At 37.0% G+C, this 26,017-nt stretch overlaps 1 protein-coding gene across 1 annotated transcript; it reads right to left on the reverse strand.

Annotated features, from left to right (window-relative positions):
- Nucleotides 1–396: 396 nt before the first annotated feature.
- HSPH1 (heat shock protein family H (Hsp110) member 1) lies at nucleotides 397–22,389 on the reverse strand. Its single transcript, XM_007424372.4, has 18 exons — nucleotides 22,046–22,389; nucleotides 18,975–19,032; nucleotides 18,185–18,325; nucleotides 17,856–17,978; nucleotides 16,537–16,636; nucleotides 14,436–14,569; nucleotides 13,416–13,660; nucleotides 11,836–12,064; nucleotides 10,622–10,728; nucleotides 8,543–8,676; nucleotides 6,285–6,484; nucleotides 5,220–5,351; nucleotides 4,841–4,978; nucleotides 4,128–4,253; nucleotides 3,548–3,655; nucleotides 3,342–3,461; nucleotides 1,612–1,773; nucleotides 397–1,205 (listed from the first exon to the last, which is right to left on the reverse strand). Exons 1-18 carry the CDS (start codon nucleotides 22,150–22,152, stop codon nucleotides 1,008–1,010), a joined length of 2,562 nt encoding a protein of 853 aa, XP_007424434.1. The 5' UTR covers nucleotides 22,153–22,389; the 3' UTR covers nucleotides 397–1,007.
- Nucleotides 22,390–26,017: the final 3,628 nt, after the last annotated feature.

Below are 26,017 nucleotides of genomic sequence, written 5' to 3' on the forward strand. Positions count from 1 at the left end.
TGGGGACTACCTGTGATCCATAGGTATTCACATCCATCTTATCAAGAACCTTGTCTGCCCTGGTAGGAGAATCGAAGGGTTTGCATCTGAGGATTGCTTTGTAAGAACAGAATGGGTGCTGCTTGTATACTTCCCATCTCACTATACACAAACTCTCTATGTGAAATGATAAGGACAGTCTTGGATGTAGTGCTGGACAATCCAAAGATTGTGGACCCTGGAGATCAAAGCCCAAGCTGGAGTTTGTTTTATACCTATTGATGGAATCAGCTGGGCAAAAATGCTCCATTTTGACAGAATTCTAAGAGACTCATAAAAATACTGTATCCTACTAACTGTTGGCTTCCAAGACAAAGGTAGGAAACTGACTAGCACAAACAAGCAAAGCCGATATTTTAAGAATCATAACCATTTCAATGAACTTTATTAAAGCTCACTAAAGGCATCACAGGAACCAACAACAAAATCCATGTATTACCTTCATCTGGTTTTCCACACACAAAAGTGAAATGTAAGCAATTCTGCATGCTGCTTCACATACGTGTTCTCATCTTCTAGCAAATATTTTGGACAATGATACAAATAACTTTTTAAAGCTTGACCTTCATTTTGCTTTTGACTGAATGCCTTTTCAATGGAAGAAACATAACAAAAATGGAGACAAAAGAAAAACTACCTTGGCATCTACAAAAGCTCTAGATGCACTCTTTTAAAAGGAGCAGTGCCTTTTGCAACAATTTCAAGATACTTTAGCCTTAATTAATACAAAAGGTTAAATTCCTGCACAGAAGATTTTAGTCAGTGTTTACAATTCCACAGGAATCTGAAAGTTACCAAGGCAATTTTCCTTTTAGAATGATCATGATTTCAACTTCTAGCTTGTCAATATATTCATTCCCACATAATACAACAGAATTCCAAAATATAAATAGCTCCCCAAACATATCTTCCCTAATATCACATAATATATTTTCCCACAATGAAATTGCTCATTGAAATGAAATAGTCTAGTCCAAGTCCATGCTAACTGGGCTCTCATTCATATGGCAGTCACCATTTTGTTGTGTTGTCTCAATGTTTTTGATTTCATCTTCTAAATCTTCAGTTTTGTTAATGAAAGGTGTATCTGGTGGCTCTTCCTGTTTAGGAGAATGTACTTGTGGCTTTGGTTGAGTTACAATGGGCTCACATACACTGTGTAGTTCCTAGAAGAGAGAAACATTACAAGAGTAACACAATGCATCTCCCTTTGTGAGCTTGTACACAAAAGTTAGCCTGCCTGTCCAAAAACCAAATATTTTGCTTTTATTTAGGCTAGAATTAGATATGACTCTGAAAGTAAGGCCCAAACTAATTACAGCACAAGTATTTTTACTGAGAAATGAAGCCAACCTATACTTCTCAATAATACAAAAGGCATCACTGATGTTGTCTTGCTCAAGTTTTTTCTCATTTTAGCATGCAATAGTCAAATAAGAAATGAAGAGGGAAAGAGGAGCTATTTAATTCTATACCAGTATTATTAGATTTGTTATCCTCCATCCTTTTTTTTATTCAGACCTGATTTAAATTTTTCTTTGATATTTAGATCTGCATGCTAGTAAGACTTACCTTCAGCTTTCTTTTGATTTCATTTACATGGACAACAGGATCCTGATCAAGACACTGTTTAGCTTGGATGTTCAGAATGTTGTTTAGCCATTCTGTTGTGTCACTGATGCACTTCTCTACTTTATTCATTTCAGTTTCATCAATATGAATATATTTCTCATCCTGAAACAGAAATGCAGTGTATTTGTCATTACTATAAGCATTTTTTCAAGGCTATCTCAAGCTTTAAGTATCAGCACTAGTATTCTTGTTCACCAGTTAAAGGCTATTATATTTGACAATAAAAAATAAGTTAATAATGCACATTTTTCCTCTTCATTCCACTTAGTCTCAGCAAAACCATTTATTACAAGGCCACACTTCCAATACTTCCAATTTTCTGACTTTTCATGTAAGAAACAAGATTGCCAGTTGTGTTGGCTCGCTGTTTATGCTTTAATACAAATGATTTATTATTGGCTATCTATAAAAATATATAAACTGTCATGTCAAAATTTTTCCCTTAAGTAAACATCATGGAAGTGAAGCAATCGGTAAACAGTGTTTTTTTTAAAGACTGAGGCCTACTGACTCATTAGATTGCTATATTTCAGATTAGAAATAAGATTTATAAAGTTCACATAAAATTACATCCTCTGGTATGACACTATAAGCTTTAAAATATCCTCCTCATGTTCCTTGCCAGAAAAAGTCTGTTTCCCCCCAAAAAATCTTATCAATTTTCTCATATACTAAAAATAACTTGTAGTTCATCAGGATTTCAATTTGTGATAACAGCAATTTTATACAGATTAATGCATTATAAGTGAAAATGGGTGTTCACACAGATCCAAGGATACTGGAAAATGTAAATAAAAATAGTTCTAAAGCCTGACAGAGAGTTGCAATGACCAAAAAGTGTTATGTAAAATATTGCATTCTATGCTTGGCTGGCAGCTCATGCTACAAGTGCTTTTTAGGGATATGCAAAATAGTTTATGCATGGAATAGTTTAAGTAATTTGTACACAGACCAAAACATACAGGTTTGGTCTGGGCAACAAATGTTTCTTAGCAGGAGACTATGGGGAAAAGACCACTGGCAGGACACAACCAAGAGACAATAAGGGGAGAAGCACACTTGGAGGTTTGGGGAGAAGGGGTAGTTGGATTGGCTGGTTCTGCTGCATTTGAATTCAAGTTTGGTTGCTGGGAAGATTGGTGGGCAGTGTGAGAGCACATTCTCACATAGTCACAGACAGCCTGATACCAGATCAGTCCATTGCGAAACAAGGGGCAAGTGAAAACCATGGCTCCTGCATAAAACAGAGTGGAAATGAGCAACAACCCTACTTGACTCAGAAGACCCTTCTGAAATTTGTCTTGGACAAACCTGAAACAATCAAAAAGTTCCAGCTTTCAGTTTAGGCGAACTGCGATCCAGCTAAACAGTTCAGCCAAATTAATAAAACATAATTTTCTATTTTGTGTGTACCTCTTCCACTATTTATGAAAAACTCTACTGTCTCGTACCAGAATGATAATCATGAGATTTAATTATGGTCCTCTAAAATCTGGGATTTCTTACAACTTTATTGTTTTGGTAGTGGTGGGGTCTATATAATGGAAGGCTGGTAAAGAATTTATCAATGGTTAGCTAATGTCATGCACCACTGACCTATAATCCATTTCACAAAGAGAATTCAGTACAGTTCACTCTTTTAAGTGTGTATTTTAACTACGATTACATACTTTGTTTTTATATTCTTCTGTAATCCCAACATAGGTTTGAAGCTTATGCCCTAGCTCCTCCAGCAGCTTTGGCCGCTCCTCTGCTTCTTGATATCTGATTTCAATGGGAGTCCCAAATTTCTAAAAGAGATCAGAATCATAACAGGCCATTTCAGCGATTAATAGCACTTTTAAAATCCAACATATAAAATGAAAGTTAGCTATACCTTTAACTCAGTCAGTTTGTCCATATACACTTGTTTAGCTTGGTCTTCTCCTTCTTCATATAACCAGTCTTCTACTTCTGTCAGTAGTATAGAAAAATTCTGGCGATCCTAAGCAAGGTTTAATAACAAGTTTATTTTTTAACAGCACTGCCTACCAGCTGATAGTTGGATTAGTTGCGTTCAAAATGCAAAATTGCTCTTAACCATATACAAAACAAAATCACTATTAATGCATTTTTAGGAAGAAAACAAGCGTAAACAAACAGAAGGGAAGTAAATATGCTAAACAGAATTGAACAATGGAATCTTAAATACTATTGCAGAATTAAGAATTTGCCACTGAAAGTTGTGATGACAGTCACCAATTTGAATAGCTTTAAATGGGGATTAAATGAACTACTTTCTTCAATCTGCTACCTATAGATATGTTGGACTTCCACCAGCAGAATCCCTAGCCAGCACATGCCATGGTCATGCTAGCACTGAGAGTTTATAATATTTAGTCTGTGCACTGTAAATATCCTAAACTGGCATTCTGTATGAAAGATCTAAAAGTATTTTAAATAAATAAAACAACTACCTGCTCACACACAAATTTTTCATAGGGTCCAGACAGCTTGTCTCTAAAATCATAAACATATTCTTCAACTGCATTCTTTGCTTCATTTCTTTCCTTTTCCAATTTGTCCTGCATGATCATTTTGCCCTGTTAACAAAAAATAGTAATCAGAACAGTCTTAAGTACTTAAGACGTTGAACAGTACACCATTGCCTATTTCCAATTAAATTTCTTCAAAGTCTTGGCTTACAATTCAGTAAATGATTAGCAAAATGCATTCTATATTATAAAGCTGTGGTTTTCTTTTTAAACACTGCTGTATTATTATCTATCAAAGTTAAGTCAGACAGCACTGTATTCACTGAATTGATTCAACTAATTCAGCTGCCAGTCATCGAGGGACAAGAAATTAAACCACACTTAATCTATAATGCCTAATCAGCCAGGTTGCAAAGTAGTAATTTCCCACTGGTGTCAAGGTCAACAACCCTAAGCATGAGTAAAACAGTATCAACAATAATTATATCTAAGAAATATGGGAATGACTCAATCATCCATATAAAAATCAACATATTCTCATCTTCAACAGTTTTACTGATCAGTGAAATATCCATTCTCAATCTTTTTTTTCAGCTAATAAGGAATTAACTTCAATATGTTCCCAAGACCCAAAGATGGATCTAAGAGGAAAAAAAATAGAATAAAATATGGATACTGAAGGTCATTTAACACACCTCTGTTTCAATGTACATATTCAGCAGATCCTTCCCAAGCTGCCATACTAAATTAGCTTCAATAGGCAACTCTACATTTTTCACTTTTATTTTCGGTTTCTTAGCTTCTGGAGGCTGATCACTTTTCTTTTCATTTCCCTAGAGTAGATAATACAGGATAAGATTACATCATGGACTGATAGAAAAAAAACTGCAACAGAACTCAATATGTCCCAATACTTTTTTCTTGGTACAATTTCAATACTGCATTTCCACATGATCTGGCCAATGCAGGTTTGGCAGAACACCAGGTAGATTATCTTATTTTTATATGAGATTACTTCTATATAGAGTTACGTTAATTTTTTTCTCCAACAGAACACATTTAAAAGACACTCACTTTTTCGCCACTGGGGATTTTATTTTCTTCAGAGGGAGCCTCAGGAGAAGGGGGAGACTGTGATGTTTGCTGATCATCTGTTTGTGCCTGGGACTGAGCTCCAGCCTCAGTGTTGCCTTGCTGGATATTTTTCTGAAATGGAAGCCCAGGCACAAAAGATGTGAAAATATAATAACAAAAAACCACTAAGGATGTACAATATATTTAACATTTGATACATCTAAGATATAAGATAGAGAATTTCTGTACATACAAGCATCATAAAATGGATATACATTCATCTCTAGAGAGCAGAGCACCATTAAGTACCTCTCCAATGTTCCTAGATAGATGAATCACTAATATGGAGCAAATTATATAATATATCACAATCTCTAACTCTCCTCTTGAGGCTGAAGAATTACCTCTCTTCCCAGCTTTGAGCTGGAAATGTCTTCTTTTAAATGAGTAAACTATTTCGTATCCAAACACTTCTGAAGTATTCCAAGACAGGCACAGAAAAATTTGCCACCCAGTATAAGCTACTCTGATCAGTTGCAACTCTTTAAAATTTCATTTTTCCCATTACCTGCTACCTGAGACTTGTAACTGAAGGGACTCAGGACCATGCACTTTGAACCCATAACATACAGAACCTCTAGTCTATCAATAAGCTGTGGGATTTTTGCTACAGAAAAGTTAGGCAATCTTGTGCTCTCAGATATTACAGATTAAAGTTTCAAAATTCCTTATCAATAGCCATGAGGAAAATAAAAATTGCAGTCTGAAACAACTGAAGGGCTCCAGTAGCTGTTCCTGTTGATAGTTGACAAACATTTCTTTGGCTTGTTTGGCTAGAACAAACCCCAATCAGGGTTAAATTCAGTTTTAAACAGTTTCTTGCATTTGATACCTTCATCCAGCTGTAGCATATTCTAGAATTTGGAAGAGTTCAAGGAGACAGAAATACTCTTACTGACCCACCCTTAAAACCTAACACAATTCTGATTATTCTGTTCTGAAATGCTACATAGCTAGTTTTGATAAAGAAGATTCTAAATTTTCCATATGAGGAGACCAACTTACATTACAGCTCTCAGGTTTTTGATTCTGGGGTTCTATTTCAGCCTCAATACTGGGACTTTCATTCTCTTCCATTTTCATCTGCTCCACCATTGATGCAGTAGAGACACTAAAAATGCCATGAGTATTGATGCGAACTTTAACTTTAACTTTAGTTTTCTCTCCATCATTCTGAGCTGCAATATTCTGGATAATATATTTGCCTGCATGCAGGAAAACAACCCCAAATATGGAACAGAAGCTTAGATTTCCAAAAGCATGAAGATTTCAGAGTGTCCTAAAACAATTTGTTTTTTAAGAGATAGAAAATCCACACTGCCCATGATTTGTTATATAATCTTGTTATTTATTGTTGTATGCTACAAAGTGGCAGATTACCAGGACATATTTTATAATCATTGAGGGAATGTTCCAAATGAATTTCTGTTCTGATCATGAGTGCTAAAATGGGTTAAACATAAATATGCTAAGTAACAAGAATGGAGTTTAGATTACTTAAAACATGAAAATTCATAATACTACTAATACATTGATTAGCAGCAAATCAATTTTATCCTAGGGATACTGGTATATCAATCTATGAAAAAAAGGTATTTCTACTTTTTAAAAAGGTCCTATACATCAAAAGTTTATCAGCCACCACTTGACTGTCTTATTTCTTTTAAATATTCCATTTGTACAACCCAACCCTTTAAGCAGCATCAGTGACTACAGTAACAGCATATGGCACAATGGTTTTCATTTACAATATTACAAGCTTTTGGGAGCTTTTATAAATAGTTGTTTTATAAATAAAAATTATAACTTTTGTGGTGCCTGGAGGCTGTGGGGGTCTGGATGGGGAACAACAGGCTTCAGCTGCACCCTGGTAAGATGGAGTGGCTGTGGGTTGTGGGCTCCTCTGTATCCAGAAGTTTACCATCTTTGGTTCTGGATGGGGTCACACTACCCCAGAAAGACCCAGTGCGTAACCTGGGGGTCCTCCTGGACTCATGACTCCTGCGTGAAGAGCAGGTGGCAGTCGTGGCCAGGAAGGCCTTTACTCAACTATGTGTTGTGCACCAGTTACGCCCTTTTCTGGCTCGGGAATCCCTTCAGTCAGTCACTCGTGCCCTAGTCATCTCCTGTATAGACTTTTGCAATGTGTTCTACATGGGGCTACCCTTAAAGAGTATCCAGAAGCTTCAGCTGGTTCAAAATGCAGCTGCGCAGGCAATTTTAGGTGCCCCAAGGATGGCACGTTACACCGTTGCTATGTGAGCTGCATTGGGTCCCAGTCTGCTTCCAGGTCCAATTCAAGGTGTTGGTTATCACCTTTAAAGCCCTACATGGCATGGGACCAGGTTACCTGAGGGACTGTCTCACCCCCATTATATCTACCCATCCCACCTGGTCAGGCAGGGAGGGTATGCTGCAGATCCCGTCGATGAAAGAATGTTGACTGGCGGGGTCCAGAAAGAGAGCCTTCTCTGCCGTGGCCCCCGCCCTATGGAATACTCTCCCCCCAGAGATGAGGCAGGCCCCAACTCTCTTGTCCTTCCAGAAAGCAGTCAAGACCTGGCTCTGCCAACTGGCATGGAGCGCAAAAAAGGGCAACCAACCCTGCGGGTGGCTAGCAACTTGAAGATGCTCCCATATCTTACTGACCATCAACATCTTGGAAGATATTACTTGTGTATGTGTTTGGTTTTATTCTATTTTTACTGTATTTTATATTGTTTTATTGCATTTTAATATTTATGACTGTTTTATTGTGAACCGACCAGAGTCACTTTTTGTGAGATGGGTGGTATCTAAATTTGAAATATAAATAAATATAAATAACTCTGTTGTTCCATTATTCAGAATTCATTTAGCTACATAAACAAAACAGTAAAATAAATACATACTGTCCTATGAATGCAGTTAAAACTCCTTTCCTATAGAGGTTCTTTTTTTTTTTTTGGTTAATTGATTCAGCTGCTATACATTAGGGATATGCAAAATTCCCTGATTTGGGAACAGATCATTCCTGGGAACTCCAGAATGTTCTGTTTCCTCTTGTGGACCATGCCATTCCAGGTGATTGGCAGGTTCTGGAAGTAAGTAAATCTGAATATGCTAAACTGCTTTCAGATCAGGGAATTTACTTTCACAAACAAATCATCCCTGACATGGCAGGGACAGAACAGTTTATTCCTGAATTGTCAAATGCTGCATATTTCTCCCATACCCAATAATATAAAAAACTTTCAGAGATTCTTACATACACAACCACTTACCTATCTTTTTTTCAGGGTAGGGGACACTACTGAGATCAGAATAAAATGCCTGGAGTTCAAATGGTCCTTTTCTGTAAAATGTCAAGACTTTGGAAAAAGGAGCTGCATGATGCCTGCTGAAAACTTCATGAATGCTACGGGAAGATAAAGGAGGAAAATGAATGTGCGGTATCTATATGAAAGCAGCTTTATCATTGTATTATTATTGCTCTATCACATCCTGTTATATTATTTATTTATGTATTTATTCATGAGTCTTTTATGACTATCCTTCTTAATCAAATAACTCTGGGCTACAATTTAAAAACAAAAATACAATTAAAAACATGAATAATAAATATAAAATACAAACGCTAATGCATGTCACATATTATCCTCAATCTCACTCACCTTAGGCTCTGGGATGATACTGGGTGGTACTGTACTGAGGTCTTTAAGCAATAAAAGTTCTGTTTTTTGTTTTGTTTTGGGCCTTTGAGTCAGTTTTTTTTACTTCTGATGACTGTCTGGACTAGTCCCTGCAGTTTTCTTGGCAAGATTTCAGAAGTGGTTTGCCATTGCCTCCTTGCTAGGGCTGGGAGAAAGTGACTGGCCCAAGGTCACCCAGCTGGCTTTGTGCCTAAGGCGGGACTAGAACTCATGGTCTCCTGGATTCTAGCTTGATGCCTTAACTACTATACCAAACTGGCTCTCATTACAAGTTCTGTACAGGCTTTTAAAATAGTTACAGGACTTAATCTAGCCAGAACATATCATCTATTCCCAAAAGAATCTGAAGCATATCTTCCTCGCTATCAGTGTGGGTAGGCTTTTACCTTGCCAATTGTTATTATGAACAGACAGGGTTCATATGCAAAATCTAATACACACAGTTTTCTCAAATAAATACAACAATTACAATACAATACAATACAAAATACTTTAATGACCAAGTATAAAATATATAGAAGGAATTTGTCTTCCGTGACGAACAGCAAGATCAACGGTGCGTTTGGATAGCAACAGAAAAATAATATCAATTATCTTGATTAGTTCAGTGTGTGTGTGTGTGTGTGTGTGTGTGTATAGACCTACTGGGTGGTCAAAAGAGAGAATATACTTCTCTACCATGTACTGGCTAGATGTAATGAGCGAATAATCTAACATTTTAATTCCTGTGCATAACTACAATATTTCAGTATAATCCTGTTCCCTAATTGTTCAATAATTTTGGAAACAAAAGGAACTTGGTATTAGGAGGTTCTACTGCCAAACATGAACCAAATGGGAAGTTTATTAAGAGCATCATCATCATCTCAACATAGTTCCCATTCATTTCAATAGCCCTTGCAACAAGAGCTCCCTGTTGTAAATATTGTGTATGTTCCAGAACATCCAATGCAAATGAGCTGAAGCCTCAGGCAATAAGATAATTAAGGTTTAAACCTGGCAATTTATTCACACCTGCCAATTTATTCTCATATGATAGATTTAGTATAATTGCAACATTCAACTGACAAATGTATATGGTCCAAAAGGTTGAACGTTAAAATTATGACAAATGAGTTTGAATACATTTTGAAAAACTTGTGAGTTAAGCATGAACAAAACTGTTCCAGCGCACATATGACTACTCCAACTGCTGTTTATTTTATTCATTTATTACAAGGCCTTATTATGCAGCTTCAATCAAAAAACAAAACAAAACAAAGTGACTTGCAGGTGATACAAGAAGATTCATCTCTTTTTTCTATATTGTTTAAATGTTGTATTATTGTAATTGTTTTTATTTTCTTTTAATTTTGTTCGCCACCCAGAGTCACTTGGTGATATGGGAGGCTGTATAAATTGAATGAATGAATGAATGAATACAAAAACTATGACGGGAGATCAAGAGATTTGTGAATCTGTCTTCACCTCAAGAGGCAACCACTGAACTGGGATCATAAACTATTCAATAATATACTGCTCTTTATAATTTAATTTCTTTGGTTGGCTCTTCTGTGTGAATTCAGTCAAATGTGATAGTTCCAATTTAAGCTGCATATTTACATTTCAGGGCAACTGCACAGAAACATGAAATCTGAAGTTATGACTCACCCATCACCCTCTTCAGACTCTGTGCTCCACATCAATGATATTGGGAATGTAACTGCATCTGTGATGGAGATTTCTCTAACTTTAAAAGCTGGAGACAGAATTGCACACTGGAAGATGAAAATGCAATACAAGGCAACAGTTGTTATTGCCTTTCCAACAGGTCAGATTAAAATAGCTTATAAAAGGAAGAAAGAACTGGTACTTTTATTGGTTTGAAAAAAGGGTTCTGGCCAACTATTTATTACAAAGCCTAATCTCACAAAGGAGATTTGTAGAAAATATTTTTAATTTCAACACAGTTTTACCATAGAAACAAGTTATATATTCTGCAATAAAAACTATCACTTAATTTTTCTGATCTTTTTTTTAAATTTAACCTTACTATTATCCACAAAGCAAAACTTTTCAGATAATCTCATTAGCTTAAAACAACAGCTATGAAAGGTTTTTGTGAAACCTTAAAGAGAAAAAAATGTTTTAAAATTGGGTAAGATGTCATGGATGCACAAACTGTTAAACTGGTATCTGAAATCCCGTTTAAGGAAGGAACTAAATGTTAATAAGGTTTTATGTGTCAAAAGAATCTTGTTTATTTTTATTTTTCTGCTTATTTTTAAAACAAAGCCATTTTAAGGAAATAAAATACAGAACAGAGAAGTGGTTCAGAAGAGGATGTTCATTTTTTTAAAACCATCATTAGGTAGAGGAGACTTTTTTCCTGTGGGATTCCAGGTGTTTCTTTATTAAGTCCCTGTCTTTAACGTGTGGTGACAAGGAGCACAGAATTGATGAGATTAGGACATAACAATTATTTAAGCACCATCATTGTTAGTCATGCCTAATTCTACATTGTTCCTTTCAAAACCTGTTCTTTTAAAAACTGTCTACTTCATGAAAAGAAGTCTTTCTTATTGCTTCAGCCTGACTTTAAACACACTGCTTTTCCACAAGCAATTGTTCAGTACCCAAACAAGGTCCACAAATAGCTGAGTGATATTTAAATATACACCTTCAAATAAGCAATAAACAACAAGGTTAATTTATCTTTGTTTAAACCAGTTCATGTCATCTGCTTTCTGCATAAGTTTGCATTCAAAAAAGCCACACAAAGATTTGGATGAATTTGGGAACTGAAAATTCTGTAGCACTAAAATGAGAACCATACATATTTATCTAGCCCCACTCTGATTTAAAAATTGCTTTCCTGAAAATACCTGCAACGCACAGCCTCTTGCAACAGCTTCATCTGCATTCAGTGTTGTGCTGACATCTTTGCCAAAAAACTTCCCTATCTTCTCTTTAACAGCTGGAATACGTGTGGCTCCACCTACAATTTCAACAGCATTCACATCCTCCACTTTGAGTTGGATTTGCTCCATCAAGGAACGAAGGGGAATCTCTATTCTTTGTAGAAGATCACCACACAACTCTTCAAACTGGGATCTAAAATAAAAACATTAAAAAGGTATGAAAAACGTGTCAAACTTTCTGACTCAAGAATGGGCAATTCCAACCTCAAAACAGCCATCTGAAGTGATCCAGAACTAGTCCAAACTGAAACTGACATGTTCTAAAATAAGGCTAAACTATTTCTGAAAATGAGTAACGTGCCCATTTGCTTCCTGCATTTTGTGAGAAAGCTCACAACAAATGCTCAGCATCCCAAATATACTTTTAAAAAAAAATTCATTCAATTGTGTCTGATTCTTGGAGACTGCCCAGACAAGTTCCTGCAGTTTTCTTGGCAAGGTTTCTAAGAAGTGGTTTGCCACTGCCTCCTTCCTAGGGCTGAGAGAGAGTGACTGGCCCAAGGACACCCAGCTGGCTTCATGCCTAGGCAGGACTAGAGCTCATGGTCTTCTGGTTTCTAGCCTGATGCCTTAATCACTACACCAAACTCGCTTTCTCCAAATATACTAGTTAGCCTTAAAAGGCTGCTTACTCAGATCTACAGCTTTATGTAAATAGTGAGAAGGCACAAAGAACAATGTATACTAAGATACATATTGGGAAGACTAAGGAATATGGTAGCTTCTGTCATTAGTGTTCTGAATGTAGACTACCTGGCATTTTTATGTATGCTACAGACAACCACATTAGTGTGTGAACGAAGGAATGAGGAGTAAATTTCTGAATGGCTGGGACAAAGGCATCTTCTCAGGAAAACCCTGAAAAGCAGTTGAGAATACGGGGAGTCCCTGGGTTAAGAACGCCCAGGTTACAGACAACCCAGTTAAGAATGGAGCCTATTGTAGCAAAATTCAAGTTAAATACACAATGGTTTGAGTTCATTACACAATACTACTTATACAGTATTATACAATAATGCTGTTCCGGCTTATACACAAATTGGACTTAAGGATAGGCCTTGGGAATGCAACTCATTCTTAAACTGGGGACTACCTGTAGTAAAATCCATCGCAGCAATGACTGAGAAAACAGGACACCCATAACCAAGAGACAAGTGTTCTCAAAACAAAGATCACCTACATCGACATTAGATTTTTATAAATCGGATGAGCTCCTGGAATAGAAAGGGAACCAGTCTCAAGTAACAGGGCCTGCATGGATGCAGCATGACCTATCTGGAATCCAGTTAATTACATCTTCCCAACCAGAATTTATATATGAGACAGTCTCCACATTTATGAGCTGAACGATAATTTGTGAGCAAGAGAAGGAGGGTTCTATTACATTCAGTATTCTTCTGGTTGGCCACTGTGGGAAGAAAGCTAGAATAGTTAGGCTACAGTCTGAACCAGCAAACTGGTTAAAAAATGACTCAATCACTTACCTATTCATCTTTGAAGAGATATCTGTATCATTCATAAAACATTCAATATTAAGTGGAATATCTGTGCTGTTTGAGCTCATTAGCTTTTTCAGCTTCTCACATTCTTGATATAAACGAAGGAGGGCTCGTATTTTTGATTTTGGGTCTAGTTTGTACTTGGATTTTATTTCAGCACAGAAGTAATCTACTAGTTTTTCATCAAAGTTTTTTCCTCCCAGAAAGGGATCAAAAGCTGTGCCAAGAACCTAATTTGAAGAAAAAGAATAAAATATGAATTGCCCAATCTGTTATCATTCATATATGAAATATTTTCAGTACAGATGTAAAGCCAAAGAGATGTTGCTGCCAGCTAAAATTTTTTAAGAATAATGTCAGTGCTTAAGTATGGATTTATACAGTGTTTCCAAGGTATGGCAAACAGCACTGCCAGGAATCAAAAGTTTCCACTGATCCCATCAAGTTATCTAGTTCTAACACAAAGACTATAAACAAATCTGACAGGTATTAATTGCAGGGTAATGTTTTGCAAGTATGCATAGAATTCTTTTATATTTCCATTTTTCTTACTCTATAATGCTTTGGCAGATTATACATTTTAAAATCATTTTTACTTCATCACAGAGATGCTTTTCTCCACTTATCTATGTCTGCTGTCAGTTATTTGCTTTCTCTTCTAAGTGCAAAGAATAACCTAGGAGAATATATAGCACTCTTTTCACCTTTATTTTGATCCTTATTTATTTTTGTATTTATGTTCTGCTTTTTCTCTTGAGAACTGAAGTCAGGATATGTTGGACTTTTCCCTCATTATATCCTAATAAAAAACCATGCGAGGTAGGTGAGGCTGAGAAAGAATGATGGGCTCAAAGTCACCTATTAAACTCTGTGACTGAATGGGAACTTGAATCTACATTTCTCCAGATCTATGCCAACATCTTCACAACCACCCTACACTGAATCATCTATAAAACTGGATTTCGTATAAAGGCAGCCTTGTACTGCTTCTTAGATTCTGTCTACCTTGAGTTTTCCCTTGTTAAAAGCACAGGCTGATACTTGAAATGCGGAATGGCCCATATCTATGAACACCACTAATCGTGGCTTCTCTTCTGCAGCTGGAAGGTCCTGCTTGTAAATCCCATAGTTCAGTGCCACTGTAAAAGAAATAAAAATAAAAATAATTGAATGTTAATTTACTTTTGCCCAGTAGCATGCACATGAGGGATGATGCAGCTGTAATCTAACATATGCAAAGAACATCAGGATGGAGAACGCTGTATTAAGTTATTTACAGCCAGAATTATAATATCAATTACATTAGCACAGGGGAGAAACAATGGAGAATTTTAATGTACTGTGGCAGCTAGGTAATATTGTAATACATAGCAATGCATAAGCCAGTAGTATGGTAACTACTGTTGCTACTACTACTTCTACTATTATTTAGTTAAACACCAAAACCAATACAATGTAATCATATAAAACCAACATAAGAAATTAGTACAAGAGCCAAACAATCCATAGAACTGCATCCAGACAGGAATAAATCAACCAGTAAACATTACCAGTGCTAAACCCAAAGCCCTCTCATGGCAATTACAGTCAAAGAAAATTCAGCAACCCTCCTAAATATTTCTGAAGGCTGATCCACTAGCAAGAAGAAAGTGTTGACCATTTCAAGCTGATCTAAACAGTTAGGTAACAAACATAATATTATGAATGCCAGGCTTGATACAGAGGACAGCACAAGAATACATCCAACAGGTACATAAATGATCTTGCAATGGAAGATTCTATTCAGCCTTCCCTCCAGAAGCATGGATGGTGGGACACTGTCTAGCCAATGAGAATGTTCTCCTATGCAAGATAGAGAGAATGTTAATGAGGTAGTTAGGTAGATGTAAAAGTTCCACCTCAAAAGCCACCATCACAATAATGAACAGCTGAATTCCTATCTCTCTATAAATCCAGGTCAAAGATTCACTGCTTTGTCTCTAAAGTGGCTCTCTCAAATTCCATTATCATCAAATACAGGGATGAAAGGACACAATAATTTAAATCCAGAGCTGTGACTTCCCTCCAGGAAACAACAAACCTATCTACTAAGATGAACTGGGACATTAAACTTAATTTTAACCAGTTTTAATCAGTAAGATCTCATACAAGCCCCTAAACAATGAGGGCCAGACTCAAAAAGGAGAAGAGTATTTGACACACTTGGGGGGGGGGGAGAAGAGGGGATGTATAACATAGGTCTTAAGGATCTGGAATTACCTCCAAGGCTCTTAATTCTTAAGTATAGGAACATGCTCAGCATTTTAGTCCTCAGTAATTTTACTGCAGCTGCAGCAAAATTATTCCCACGCTGGGTAGGTGAAGTATTAAAGTTGGGGCTTGGACTATTACATATTTTGTTTCTTCCAGATTTAGTGGACAGGAATAAAGCACCTCTATATATGAAGTCCCTTACTTGTTCAATATGGATTCCATTTATATGACAAATTAACATACCAGCTGGACTGCTGCAATGCACTCTACTTGGGGCTGCCTTTGAAGACCACCTAAGAGCTGCAACTGGTACAAAATGCAGCTGCCTGCTGACTAGCAACGAAGAGTTGCCACAGTCACATAACACTTGCACTACAGGCTCTGCATTGGTTGCCCATAGATTTCCAAGTACAATTCAACCTGCTGTTTTTAATCTATAAAGGCCTCTATGGTTTGGCTCCTAGGTACCTCCATGACCACCTTCCTCACATGGAAACAACTCATCCAGTTCATGTTCCCAGACAAAATCTGTAAACAGTTCCACATTATCAAGAGCTTAAGGGGGCTGGAGCTGCAGAGAATGCCTTTTTCTTGTGGCCCTATGCCACCAAAATCCGATCAATGCCCATCATAAAGGCCTTCTGGAAACTAATAAAGCCAATGAGTGCGCAGTGTTTGTGTTACTGTAATGGATTTTTATTCTACCATTGTCTTGGTTTCAACACTGTTTTATTATTGAAAACCATTAGGTGTCCATGCATATTATGCCAGTGCATAAATGACATACATACATACATACATACATACATACATACATACATACATAAATAAGAAGCAAGCTTGTATTGCTCACCCGCTGTCATATCATTCATTAATCTGAGACAATTTAGCCCAACAACCTGAGCTGCATCAAGCAGCGATCTTCTTTCAGCATCAGTGAAAAATGATGGCACCTGAAGAAAGCAATTATACCCATGAAAATCAGATATCCATGAGGAAAATATTTGTTTTCAACACAAAAGCCATTTTGTTCTAAAACTCAATTCCTCTGAGATTTATTTATTAGATAAATGTCACATGATTTTAACTACTTATGAAGTCACCCACAAATACATTCAATTCCAGTATAATCCAAAGGGTGAAATTAGAACAAATAACTTGCCTTTAGGAACATACTAAGCAATACTTAAAATGGAAATTAAAATAAATACTTTTCATTTTGTAAGCAACATTTTGGAAAATAACAACCTATTTCAATGAGGTAAACTGACTTCTGGAAGAAAAGGTGAATTGATTTTTTTTTTTTTTTGAGCCAATGAGAATAATAATAATTTTGGAGGTATCATTAATGCTACTTTCTTTCTCTTCCAGATCTGACTATGAGAAAACAAGATCTGAGAGCTTATAGTATACCTTCTGACAACTCAAAATTGCCTTATAATGTACCATTTCTAGTTTATTACATTTATGTCAAAGAAAGAAAAACAAAATTAATGTCCAAAAGTAACAGAACTCTGAAACAACTTCTGAAATGGATTATATGCAAGGTGAAAATTAAATAAATTTTCATATTTAATGCTTCTACACAATAGCAAATCATTTGCTAAGTAGCTGCAAAATATCTATTCCCATTAACCATCCAACTGTTACAAAATGAGTCTGGTCATCTTTAAAAGTATGTATTCACTATCTGATTTATGTCTTTGTTACTTGGACAAGTACACAATGTACAATTTTTGATATTATTACAAATTACAAATATAAATTATTACGCATTAATTATTCACTTGTTTTGTATACTTTAATTAGGACTTTTTGTTATCTTCCATTTTAAAGGGTTTGTATCCTACACTATCATGGGGGGGGCACTATTTCATTCAGATTTCTGATTTGTTTTGTATCTGTTTTTTGTAAGTCGCCCAGAGTCCCCTATTGTGGGGGAGATGGGCGGGGGAGAAATCAAATAAATAAATAAATAAATAAATAAATAAATAAATAAATAAATAAATAAATATCTGCTTTCTTTCATCAATAGCACAATCATAAAACATCCCATACAGTTCTACCCTGCCTTCAGATTCAAGTGATATTCAGAGTTGTTCACATTGTTTGAGAAACTATTATACAAATAAAAAGCTTTAACTGAGCTTAAGATTTAGTCAATTTACTTACTGAAATAACACAATCTGTTACAGGTTTTTTGAGGTTATTTTCAGCTGTCTCCTTCAGCTTAGTCAGCAGCATAGCTGTTATCTGCTCCACACTAAATAAATGTTCTTCATCCATATATGTTACCTGCAGAAATAAGAAATGGGGGAGGGAAGTAATGTAGTATTTCAAACATGTCACTGTTATTTTTAGATACTAGATTTCCAACACTCCTCCCAAACCTTGTTTTGAAATGTAAAGCAGGCCAATGCTTTTGTTCCATTTCTACAACATTTTCATGATTGGTTTACTTTTTGCTCAGAAAATTGTAAATATAATATTGAAATTTTTACCTTTATTCCAACACTCCCATTTTTCATTGGAACTACACAGTAGCTCACATGCTCTTTTTCCTTCTGAATAAAAGGATCGTTATATGTACGACCATGGAACCTCTTGAAATTATATACTGTGTTGTCAGCATGTGTAATTAGCTGCAAAAGGAGAGGGTAGCATCAGTGATTAACAAAATTTCACACTTCATTTCCCGTTGCTAGTTAAAAGTGTAATAATAAATTTACAGAAGAAAGGAGAGAGGAGGAAATAAATATTTCTAATTTCTTGCCCTAATTATGCTTTTTTCACACTGAAGCAAAGATGAATCTGATCTAGGTGCTGTCACTGTACTATCTCATAGGAATTGGGCAGTTATTTCCTTATATTTAGAGAAAGGCCATGGGGATACACTGGGCCACTAATTTTTGTTTTGACCTCGACAATCTCAAAAGCCGAGAGCTAGGCTTTGTATACGTATATAAGTTTATGTTACAGTTTGGTTCCCGATCATGACTAAACAGCCTTTCTGATCTACTGCCCTCCATATGAAGGATTATATTGGCAGGATACTGGAAATATAACATATTTGGAGGACACATTAAGGGTAGCTGTACTTATGGTATGAAATCTTGGCTACTGATTTAGTTCCCTGGGTTTAGAAAGACAATACAGCAGCACCATGAGTTTACTTTGTGCTTTACCCCAAAAAAGTCACTTATGTTGTGTTTATCAATCACATCACTGTCCAATTTGTATACCAAAGATATAAATACCATTTATCTTGCTCCTTTTCAGAGGGCAACTTACTTGATTTTTAGCAGATACTCCAATTGCCCTGTTTTTGGACCCAAATGACACCACTGATCTGAAAAGAGATATGGATACAACTATCATTGGAAAGTTTGTTCATACAACATACAAAGGTATAAAAACACCAAGTTACTATACCTGGTAGTTCCTTGAAAATTCTGAAGAAGTTCACAAATAAGCCAACAGTGCCAATAGCTAAACAAGCACAATTGCTCACAACGTTACAAAGAGTTATTCTATGCAAAGATTTACATTTTATATGTTAAAATTACCCAAGAATCTTAACAGAAATGCAGCTAAGAACAAATATGAATCTGACAACACTGAGAATTTAAACTGTGTTAAGGACTAGAATTCTCTACATTTGATCCTGATTTAAAGAGAAACAAGTCAAGATTCTGTGGGCAATCCCTCAACTGTTCAAATTTTTTAAGAAAAGAAAAGCTGAAATCAAAAGACAGCTGAGTTCTACGTATGCAAACAGTCTACTAGATTATTATTATAGAATGAAAGCACCACATTTGGGTTGAGTTTGTCTCATCTGTAATGCATGGGCTTCTACTTATACAATACTGATAAAACTATGCTCTGCAATCTTCATCTTCACTTGACTGATCATGTGAAATCATTTTTGGAAACAAAATACACAATGTCATACAGAATAAGTAAAAGAACGTTGTAATACTGTTTTCAAAATAGCTTTGTTAAAATTAAGCCTGAAACAATGAAAACTTATTCTTTACAATCTCTTCTTCAAATTTATTCTAGCTTCAGTGAAGGTTTCTTCTTTTTTAAATTACAGTTTCCAATGACATCTGAAATAGGTGGCTTAAGAGTTCCCCAAGGCCACACGTGGTCCTGAAATATGACTTCATTAACCTCTACAAGTTTCAAAGTCTAATTTTTAATATAAAAACTGGAAATTGTTAAATACGTGACTGTGGAGTAATTATACTAATTTATGAAATTTATATTAATTTCATTTTGTTAATTAAACAAAATGAAATAACATGTAGTTCTTCTCCCCATCACTATGTTTTGAGAGTGACCCCTATATGCTTCTCAAAGCCAAGTGGGTCCTTTAGCCTGGAAAAAGTTATACATCTCTATGTTATATCCTGGTATCAAGAAGAATCAAGGTATATCATATACTGTATTCTGTCTCCAATAAACTATGGTTTATTGGGCTAAGGGTTAAAGCTAAGGTAATTACATTTGAACAATCATATTAAAGTTAAAAGCTATTAACAGGGAAATACATCACTAAGATCAAAATTATAAATACAGCATGTTAATTATATACTGAAATTCTACATACAGGGATAGCAGCTTGCATATCACAGGTCCTCTGATTCCAAGAGTTATCACCCCGTACAATGGGTATATTTCTCTAAACTAACTTTGTCCAATTGCACCCTCTACAAACCATGACACTTTTTCATCTTATTTATGAACATTACCTGTTCCTCCCCAAAATACAATCCATTAAATTCACAATTTTCTTTTGATTTTATAGTGTTAAACACCTAACAGAAGATCACAATTTTAATTTTAAAGAATTTAGAAAAGCACACTTTATCATGCTTGAACAGTATCTTCATGTTTAAGTCAGCTCATTTCATATTCTAATTGGTCTTTCTAAAATTGAATTAAAATAAAAACATTAGTTATGAACTATTTATCAGTGATTCTTAAGAACTCTTGTACAAACCCTAACTCTTGAAAGGAAGAATAGAATACAGATATGTTTTCAAATAACAGCATACAGCCACAGACTCATATCTAATCCAGCATCCACATGTTAGGAATTCAGTCACAGGAAATGGAAATATGTTTGATGTTTAATGTTTAAAAACAATGAAGTTTTGGCACTCTGAAGAATTAAAAATGCATTTGATGCAAGTTTTCTTGGAGCAGGTTCCATTAAGAAATGCAAGATTATAAATTCTGAAACTCTAGGTATTCCTGACAGTGTCAGATCAAGGAATGCACCTCAACAAACTCTGAATATGCAAAGAAGTGGACATCCCAATGTCATGGATATATCAGTCTAACCTTTCTTTCAGAAGACCCTCTAACACCTAGATCTTCTCTCAACTGACCTTGGGCAAAGAAAAATCCAATGTTTCATTTTTTATTTTTTTCCCCTCTTTTACCTCCTATCTTAATCTGGGGATGGAAAACTCCAGAAGCTTCCAGATCCTAGCCGAAGTTGGACCAATCCTATCAGGGCTCTTCAAAAACCAGCAAGCTCCTCCTCCCACCTCCCTCATCACCCTCCACTCCCACTTCCTTCAGAACATCACAAGTAGAGGCTAATTATCCAGGGAAAATGCCTAAGCAACAAACCGTGAAAAGGCACCACAGCAGCATCCCTCCCATTAACTACAGACCAAAGAAAAGAAAAATCAAAATTTCCCTGCCGTACACAGACCCACCAGTCATACACCAACACCCCTCACCGCTGCTTCGGGAGGGCTGGGGTGCCTTTTTTCCCATTTCCCATGCCTGAGCTATGGAAAGGCTTTGACTGATGAGGTGTAAAATAGCCCCGGCGGGCGAATCCATGTGCTTGAAATACGGCGCAGCCATCCCTCTAAAGGGGGGAACGGCCTTCTGCCTCTACGCGCACGGAAGGCAGCATTATAGAGGACGAGGAGGAGCATCCTAGGCACAGCTACTCGAGAGAAAGCTCTACGACGAAACGCAAAGGGATGCCAATCTGAAAAAGCATCGTTATATATAACTCTGAACAAAAAGCAATGCGACGGGGATCAGGGCTCTTAAAAAAAAAAGGCAGCCTGACTGGGAAATCATAAGGAGACCAAAAAAGGCAGCCAGTGCCGCTAGTCCAGCCAGGTCCAATTTCTCGCGAGTAAGCGCCACAGCCACGCCACTGGGATACATTTGCAGCGTGACACTCAATCCCCACAGATACGCGCAATGTGTATTTCAGCGTTTCTGAGCTTGACAAGCCCCGCAATTCAGGACGGAGCCCCCCGGCTCGGCAATTTGCCACCCCCTCGCGGCCCTCCCTCCGTATCCGCTCCCAGCTGCCAGTTACGTACGGGGTGCATCGGTCGCTGAACTCGTTGGCCACGGTCTCTATCCCGCCGGCTCTCGCCACCGCGATGTAGCAGCTCTGCGAGCCTAGATCGAAGCCCACCACAGCCATGACTGGGTAGCTGCACCGGCCGCTCCTGGGAGGAAACCCGCTCGCTGCCTTTCACTCCCACTCAGCCCGAGATGCAGCGGGGAAGAAGCCTCTCGTCCGCTGCGGGAAGGCGCCACCCTCTCGCGCACCACCCGCGCGCGGAACCCGCCACCTCCAGCGAAAAGACTTCAAAATGACAATGGACAGAAGTTTCCAGAATCTACGGCGGCTACTCGCCGGCTCCACGTGCGGCTTCCGCTTCCGCCTTCTCGGGCATTCTCGAACCCTCCCGGCCAATGGCAACGTCCGGAACCTGGTGACGTTATCATTGTCAAGGCGACCTCGGACGCCGCGCATCCCCAATCTTTCGCCGTTTGACGCAGGTAAGAGGCGTGCCCAACGGAGATCCTGCGAGGGCATGCGCTGTTTTTGCTTGCGGGAAGGAGTAAAATTGTCCAAGGCTGGCGCATTTTGGTTGTCTTAGGAAAAAGTTCTTTGTGTAATTTGGGGACTTGGATTAGAATGTCAGTTAATATGTGCTTGCAATTCCTTGGCTTCATACGTTTTTATTTTTTTTAGAAAGGTATTTAACTTCATTTCTGTTCAACTTTATTTCGGTTAACACTTGCCCTTAGGTTGGTGAGTCTGTCATGGTTTAAGTTCACTGTTGGGTTTTTGGTTTTTACACTTACTATAGTTGCACCATCATGGCTTAAATGTAGCTCTTTCATGTGGTTCACGTTCCACCAACCCTTGCCAGTGTAGCCATCCTGGCTGAGAATGATATTAAATTGAATCCACCTGATGAGTTGAAAAAAGCCAAATTGAAAAGTATTTAAAGCTACAATAATTTTGACAATCCTCCCATATATGTTTGTTTGGAAGTAAACCACGTTGTTCATCTATTGTGGCCCTTAAAAGTCGACACTGACTTGATGGCACATAATCAGAAAGGCCCATTGTATTCAATGGCATTTATTATTTTTATGTATGTTATAAAATTTGGGTTTTGATGATGCCTTAACTGAATATAATTTATTCAGTTAACCCAATTTTCTGCATTTTCACAACATATTGAACTTAAACTAACCACACAGAGTGGACTTTGCACAATATGCTAAGGTAAATGAATGCCACCTTTTTCTGCTGCTGTTTCATTTTCTTAGCACAGTAACTCAACTCTGACCCTATGTTTTTTTCCCTTATCCCTCTTTCAATGCAAGAACTTACTTCTGATCCTCAAGACATTTGCTGCTCATACCTGATGGTGCTTCTGTGGTAGGTACCTTTTGTGCCTGCAGGTAATTCAGGTGGTTGACAACATTCGATGGATTGGGGTCACTTCTTTCCCTTTCAAGTAAAAAAATGGATGGAAGGAGGGTCAGCCTTTTGTTTGTGAGCATTTGAGCAATAGCCTCTGGAAGGCAAACTGCGTCTCCTCCCATCTTTAAACGTTCCCCTCAGGAGGTGGAAAAAATGACCCTCCCTCCAAATATGTTAATTTTCAATGGCATGATTTCAGGCTACTTTTCATGTGGTGGGTGCGGGTGGGTAGTTAACTCTTACATTTTGTAAAACAAAATAAATTGCATTGTTGAACATCTGCCATTGCCATCAAACTTCCAGAGCGTGATCTCAGGATGCTGGAAGGCTGTCTGTAGCCTATGGGTTGCAAGCAGTCCATCTCTGCATGATTTGCTTATCTCTTTTTCTGCTGGCCTGTTTTTGGGCCAGAATGTAGCAAAAGGGTTGTGGATGTCACACTGGCCAACTTCTGTGCTTCATGGGAGATTTGCTAAAAGTCAAAGATCTTGTTCCTGCTGTACTGAAGATATTGAAACTACAGTATACGTGCTGCTCTGCTGCTCTTATTATCAGGCAGTCACCAAACTCTCATTTTCCCCCCTGCTACCATGCCATATAGGTCAAAATGAAAGCCTGCTTCTGCATTTTCTCTTGTCTGACAGTTCATCACATATAAGGTAGCTAAATTTTGTGTGGTGGCAATTAAAATTTGCAAACAGATAGTCAGTGGACAAACGCAATGAAAAACTTTCTTTTATTCAATATCATAATTACTGGTATTTGTTTTAGTCCTGAGATTTAGTCAGTCTTAATAGTCTTAATAATAATCTGTTTTATCATACTATATTATATTTATATCATTCTACATCCAAAAGTTCTTTAAGAACTCCCGTAGATCTGGTATTCTCTGCTTGTTTTTTATTACTTGCCCTCTTTTGTTTTTGTTTGGATTTTTTGTTTTGTTTTGTTTTATACTGGTCATTGACTGAAGTAAAGGAATTTGGTTTGACATTGAACTGTTTCTTATAATCTTAAGCCAAAATTGCATCTAGTGCTCATTGCTGCCACCTTAAGCATCTTGCATGTCCCAAGTATTCTTTCTGTATGATATGTCTAGAGTTTAAAATACCATTGTCCATATTCAGACTCAACAATATTTTGAATTTTTCCCTTCTGTTTATTGCTCTCCCCCCCGCATACCATATGCATCTATAAAGTTACATGGTGGCAATCATAATATTTTCTTAGCCCCTACCTGGGAAATCAAAGATTATAGGCTCAAAAATTCATTAAAAGTTAAGACAGACATTTATGTAAATATACTATTGCTTCTTGACCTGATTCCGTAGGTTAGAATTTAATTTAAATCAGTTTGTCATTTAGTGCCTGCACAACCATTCACCATTCTTTCTCTTAAATTTCTATTTTGAAGAAGTCCTGATAGGATTTATATTTTATTTCCTTGCAGCATTAACCAGGTCTGGAATTCTTTCTGTTCTTCATTGCTCTCAAAAACTTTTCAAAAATTAAAACCGATCCTTTATTATAAAGGATAGTCCTTTATTTTAGAAAGCTGTCCTTTAGATTTATTCATTTTTCAAAAACCCACTTTTGTCCTTTACTTTGGTCATTTAACTTTTACTGTACAAATGGTGCCACTTAACGCATAGTCTTTCACATTCATGTGAAAAATATGTAAATTGAATTATCTTTTTAAAATAAATTTATATACACTGTTTGATTTTAGATATTTTTTATTAGAATATGCATTTTTGTAAAGTTTTTCTTTTGAATTTTCCTTTGTAAAGCAAGGTTATAAACATAAACAGTTAAAAATTATCCTTATGAACTTCTTTCAGGTTTGTCCTGTATTATTTCCAAGAGAATACGGTCACCGTACCTATAGTCTTTAAAACCATCTAGTTTCAGGTAGCATTAGGATTCTCCTTCATTATAAATGTTTTTAACAGTTGTCTATTTTTCTAAAATTTGAGGGTCCTCCTGGATTGACAGCTCCTGCTCAAAGAGCAGGTGGCAACTGTGGCCAGGAGGGCTTTTGCACAACTACATCTTGTGTACCAATTGCACCTGTTTCTGGATCAGGATGCCCTGTTCACTGTTGCTAATGCTATTGTCACCTCCTGGCTGGACTGTAGCAACACGCTGTACATGAAGCTGCCCTTGAAAATCCTCTGGAAGTTACAGTTGGTCCTGGATGTAGCATCTGCCTATCCCACATGCTCTAAAATTAGGAACATGCTTCAGGTCCCTTCCTTGAAACCATGCCATCTGGTACGACATAGGAGGTGTGTCTTTTCTATTGTGGCTCCTGTCTTCAGGGATGATCCCCAGTTAGCAAATGGTTGGCCTCCATCTTGTTGGCCATTATAAAAGTTCTTAAAACCTGGCTTTTTCCTTGCACGTTGGGATTGGAGTGCATAGGGTGATTGGAGTTCCCATCAGTAGATGGTAATAAATTGTGAGTTTCTGATCATCTATTAAGCATTGTATAGTTATTTTAATTAGAATTCTTTATTCAGTTTTTGTTTTTTGGTTTATTGTAAGCTACTTGCAGTGTTGG

Source organism: Python bivittatus, unplaced genomic scaffold, assembly GCF_059951505.1.
Source record: "Python bivittatus isolate LINGU-HERP-01145 unplaced genomic scaffold, Pbiv_v1 ctg000340_np1212, whole genome shotgun sequence".
Lineage (NCBI taxonomy): Eukaryota > Metazoa > Chordata > Lepidosauria > Squamata > Pythonidae > Python > Python bivittatus.

Excerpts from the sequence above, each read along its gene's own strand:
- HSPH1 (XM_007424372.4), bottom strand. The coding sequence starts at position 22,152 with ATGGCTGTGGTGGGCTTCGATCTAGGCTCGCAGAGCTGCTACATCGCG. Across the intron at positions 14,570-16,536 it reads AATGAATGATATGACAGCGG|TGGCACTGAACTATGGGATT; the intron begins GTGAGCAATACA and ends TTTCTTTTACAG. Across the intron at positions 6,485-8,542 it reads CTACCCTGAAAAAAAGATAG|GCAAATATATTATCCAGAAT; the intron begins GTAAGTGGTTGT and ends TCCTGCATGCAG.